Source organism: Haplochromis burtoni, unplaced genomic scaffold (genome assembly GCF_018398535.1).
Source record: "Haplochromis burtoni strain Fernald_Lab_line unplaced genomic scaffold, NCSU_Asbu1 Contig_168, whole genome shotgun sequence".
Classification (NCBI taxonomy): Eukaryota; Metazoa; Chordata; class Actinopteri; order Cichliformes; family Cichlidae; genus Haplochromis; species Haplochromis burtoni.
The window spans coordinates 139005-144335 of record NW_024582529.1 but is presented as its reverse complement, the minus strand read 5'-3'; the positions used below and the strand labels follow the sequence as shown (position 1 = coordinate 144335).

At 39.4% G+C, this 5331-nt stretch overlaps 1 protein-coding gene across 1 annotated transcript in view; it reads left to right on the top strand.

Moving 5' to 3' along the window:
* Positions 1-5275, top strand: part of LOC102290436 (fMet-Leu-Phe receptor) — a gene marked incomplete in the record, with an annotated part of 29720 nt that extends 24445 nt beyond the window's left edge. Inside the window, 2 exon segments of the mRNA XM_042225332.1 lie at positions 229-341; positions 2286-5275. Coding sequence (XP_042081266.1) covers positions 229-341; positions 2286-3179 — 1007 coding nt within the window.
* Between the last annotated feature and the right edge of the window lie 56 nt (positions 5276-5331).

Sequence of the window (5331 nt, the reverse complement as noted above, 5' to 3'; positions counted from 1 at the left end):
GCTTTTTGGTTTGTCCTGCAGACCAACTTTTTTTTAACCCACAGTAACCCATATTTCAGACAGCCCAGCCAATTCAAAAACAAGTCTTACACAGTCCTGTCACATTTTAATCTAATAATTTAGCTTCATTAATTCTATTTTTTTTTTTTTTCCGGTTTTTTAGTTTAGTCTCAGTGAGACGGGTTCACTGAGAGGACTTCATCACTTGCAGTCCACTCACTCTTTCAGTGGACATTGATGCCATCATGGACAATGTCAGCATCATCCTGTACACACTGACTGTCGTACTCGGCATCACAGGGAACTCTGTGGTGATCTGGGTGGCTGGATTCAAACTTAAGGTAGATATGGAGTGTGTCATATATTTGAAATAACTTAATATTTACAGTTTAATATTTTACAACTCCCTATAAGACTGCAGGTTTTCACTGCAGGTAACATGTATGTGTAACATTGCATGTGACAAATAAAGGCGTGATTGATTGATTGATTGATTGATTGATTGATAAGTGTCAGTAATATTTGGGTAATAACATATTGGGATAGAAGACAGCACAGATATGTGACTTTGTCAGTGTCACAGCACCAACACAGGAAACCCAAAGCAACTTAAAAGAAAAGAAAAAAACAACAATTTGTCCCCTGTTTGTAACTTTTGCTGGGAGCTGTAACCGGGAAAATTCACTTGAGTATAGGGGCTCTTTTCTTTGTTACATAAGATTCACACTAGCTGTTTTTGCTCATGCTAAAACTTTGTAAGATGGTTTAAAATGTGGGATTATTCATGAAAAGTGATACAAATTAAAAATGCAATTCTAGTCAACATTTTATCTCACGCAATCCTTTTTTAATTTAACCTTCAAAATAGGCAAAACTCGCGTATAAGGAAATCAACTTAAGTCCTAAAAAGCTTATGTCCAAGTGTGTCATAGCTAAAGAAATAAGAGTTTGGCAAAGGGTTAACAAGAGAAGTAATGATCAGTGAGCAGAAGCTTGGCTCTGTGAAGAGAAAGAGCAATAATAATGTCACGTCTTGTCTTGTCTTGAGAGTGTCGATGGAGAAGTACAGAGACAGTCAGAAGTAGTTGTTCTGTGTCTTTGTGGATTTAGACAAAGCATATGATAGGTTCCATGAGAGGAACTGTGATACTGTATGAGGAAGTCAGGAATGGTAGAGAAGTATGTGAGGGTGGTGCAGGACATGACGACATGAGGACAGTGAGATGGTGGTAGGATGTGTGATAAAAGTTACAGATGGGTTGAAGGCATCAGGAATCTGGGCCCTTTTTGTTTGAAGTAGTGCTGGACAGGCTGAAAGATGAGGCCAGGCAAGAGTCTCTGTGGACTGTGATGTTTGCAGATAACATTGTGATCATAGTGAGAGCAAGTGAGCCTGGAGAGGTGGAGGTATGCTCTGGACAGATGTGGAATGAAAGTCAGTAAAATCAAGACCAAATACATGTGTGTGAAACTGATGGACATGCAGGGAGTCGAGATATTTGAACTCATCTGCCTTCACTACCTGTGTTCAACTATCCAAACTGACAAGAAAAAACAGAGAAGAAGAAAGTAGCAAGAGTGAAAGAGGAGATTTACAAGAGAAGGTTTAGTGAGACATGCTATGATTAATGGTTTGAATACAGTGACATTAACGAAAAGACAGGAGGCTGAGTGAAGAGGTGAATATGCCAGGATTTTTATTGGGAGTGATCAGAATGAACAAGATTAAAAATTAGTACATCAGAGAAACAGCTGGGGCTGAGCAGTTTGGAGGCAAAGGGGGAAAAGATGAGGAAACCCACCAAAGAGGCGAATCCTAAAGGAATCCGTGAATATGTAAGAAGAAGAAATTATGAGGAATTACTCACAACACATTATGCCTGACCGGGGATTTGTTGCTTGTAAAAGTGGATAGTGTGGCTAAATTTATATATAAATATATGTTTAACTAACAGTTTTGAATGTGGTCAGTCCACTGAGTAGTCAGTTGTTATTGTTGCAAACATATCGATCCCCTCTACCTGACCCAATAGGACATGGTTAACACTTTTCTCAAGGTACTTACTTTACCCTGCAGGACAGCACTAGTAATGGGTGGTTACCAGGTTTAAGGCCAAACTGTTTCCAGGTAAAAACAGCAGATGAGGGCGCGTACTAGTGATGCACAAATGATAATGGCAATTCGGTGCCATCAAAATCAGGTTACGTGCTTCATTTAAATAATGGCTTTGATTTTCTTTATGTTCCTGTTATCATTGTTGTTTTATTTTCTTCTTCATCCACAGCCAAAGGTCACCAACGTGTGGTTGGTGAATCTGGCGATAGCAGACCTGATCTTCTGCTTTACACGAGTTTTCTCTCTCACTAAGAAGCTCTTCTTTGAGCACTGGCCTTTTGGTCTCTTCGTCTGCAAGTTCAATGGCTTCTTCAAATATGCCAACATGTTCTGCTCTGTCTTCCTGCTGGCTGTGATCAGTCTGGATCGAGTGCTCTGCATCTGGCAGCCCATCTTCACAAAGCGTCGACGCACCATGTGGGTAGCGAGGATGGTGGCGGTCTGCGTCTGGATCGCAGCGGTCCTCTTCAGCGTTCCCTACTTCATCCATCGCCAAGTCTACCTGGGCAAGAAGAACCTGAGTAAGTGCTCTGTGGATCCGAAGGAGAAGGCAGAGGGGTACAACAGCACCAAAGCTGCTCTCTACTCCATCCGCTTCCTGTGTGGCTTCATATTTCCCTTCATGGTGATTCTGGTCTGTTATATCTTGGCCGCTGTAGGAATCAGACGCACCCGCCTGTCAGGGAAATCCCGCCCCCTGCGTATACTCGCAAGTTTGGTCATTGCCTTCTTCCTGTGTTGGGCACCTTACCATTGCCTCTTACTGGTGAAGATGGTGGACAATAAAAATGTAGTGGTGAAAATCTGGTACCCTGTAGCAAAGGGTGTTGCCTACTTTAACAGCTGTGTGAACCCATTGTTGTACTTCTGCATGGGGCTAGATGTGAGGGGGCGATTCCGGCAGAGTCTGATGGGTGTTTACAAAAGAGCTCTGGCAGACGATGTTGATGGACAGACAACTCACTCCAACGATCGCTCTTTGGATGAAACCTCGGTGTCAAAGCACAGCGCTCTCATAGCGGAGGGATCAGGTCTGACAGCAATGGGTGTGGCTAAAGTTTAAGTTTTCCCTCTATTGATCCTGAAGCTTGCAGGACATGTTTCAAACCTATCACAATATCATCATTATATGATACATACACTGGTAATGAAATAAATAGAAAGTCTTCACCTATGATTGGATTGATCCACAGTGGCTCAAAAAATAAAATAAAAAAGGAGCTGTGAGAAGTGTTCGTGTCCACCTTATTAGCTGGGTTGATGTATCACAAGAGAGGATAAGGACAAAATGAGTATATTAGATAAATTATCAAACTGACACCCCTCCATGATATCAAAGTACTACACGATTGTGACATTATTATTATCCACACCAACCTAGGGACTAAAGAACCAGATTTAAACAGGTAAGTTTGTGTGGATAAAATAATTCAAGAAAACAAAGAAAAAATATGTTTAGATTAGACAAGAGGGCAGCATACTAATAATCAGCTAATGCTAACAAGCTTGAATAGCTAGGGTCACACACTGACACAGAAGCCTGTCAGACAATGCTCAATGATATACAGACGTCTTGGACAGCCTGCTTGTACAGTTACTGCACAGTTTTATTTTTCATGTTTGTTTTGTTTGTTCAACAAAGAGAAAATAGTCTACTGTTGTTTACTGATATGGAATTTTTATGTTAATAACTGCAACTTTTTTGTAACTAAAGCCATAATTAGCATCCAACCACCAAACAAAAGGTTGTTTATTTATTTTATCCATTGATTAATATCAGTAAAGTGTGAAAGTAAGATGTGAAGGATAGCTATCTAAATTATGCCAAGTAGTAGAATGCAGTCTAATGCAGTCCACTCCTCTTTTGGTCTTTAGGTTTTTCTACAAGCATATAAGCATAATAGTTCATCTGTACCTATACGGTTTTGAGCAGGACTTATTTGACTCCAGATGAAAAGTGTACTTAAAAAAATAAAGATGGTCACTTTGTACTTGATTTCTGCATAGTGGGCAAAAAATATTAAAACAACTAATGTTGTAATTCAAGTACTGGGACACTCTTTCTTTCACATTTTCCTTCTCAAACCAGATTTTATTTCCTGGTGGTGCATTTGAAAAATTCCAAAATGTGAGCAAGTCATTTTTGAAAATATTTATTTTTAAGAAAAAGCTATTGTGTTGTAGATATATTGCAAAGCTGTTTTACATTTTATGTTGTTCAAAGTGGGCAGCACGTGATATAGTGGTTAGCACTGTGGCCTCACTCACAGGCAAGTGTGGAGTTTGCTTGTTTTTCCTGTGTTTGTGTGGGTTCTCTCTGGGTACTCTGGGTTCCTCCCACAGTCCACAGACATGCAGATAGTGGTGTTAGGTTAACTGGTGACTCTATATTGCCCATAGATGTGAGTGTGTCAGTAGAGCCCTGGATGTCACATTTCTGAGTTGTGTTTTTGAACATGTAATTGAAGTCACAGAAGAAAAGTGGAACTGTGATGAAGCAGAGGGAAGTGAGACTACTAAAAGAAAAGCCAGTAATAGCTTTAGTCAGCTTTAGTCACACTCTGTCTTGTGTATAGAGGTCATTCTGAAAGTTAGATGAATGGAAACTGTGCAGTGTACCAAGCTGCATCGTGTGGTTTTTGTTTTTGTTTTTCGTCTTTTTTTTGTTACCATGAGAAATGCATCAAAAGTATTTCGTCCATCCTGTGTGTATCTTACTGCTACTTAAGAGGGAGAGTGGGCTGAGACTTTTATGGCAGTCAAATATTATGAACATGGAATCTAGTTAATATCAATCCATAGCAACCAGCTTATAAAACACAGCACCAGAGTATTTACTCAGCTGCTTACACATCACTAACTCTGTTTACAATAAAACCGTTTATCTGAAACCTGCTGTTCCTTTTGTTTAATAACATTTCTGCCATAAAAATATGATTAAAGCTAAACGGAGTAGCTGCAATGATGTGCACGTGGGTTTTTGTAAATAACTGAAATATAACATATGACTTTGTAAACAGCACTGTCTATGGGATTATATTGATAAAGTTTAATTTTGAAGTGTCATTGTGCGAAGGTCTGCAATATGTCTGTGCTTTAAGAAACACAGTGTTCATTAAAAACTGAAAAAATAAAATTGCTTTTGTGTTTTATGTTTACAATAAAAAGCTCAACTACTAATTGAAATCCTTCTGACATTCAGTGTAAATCACACA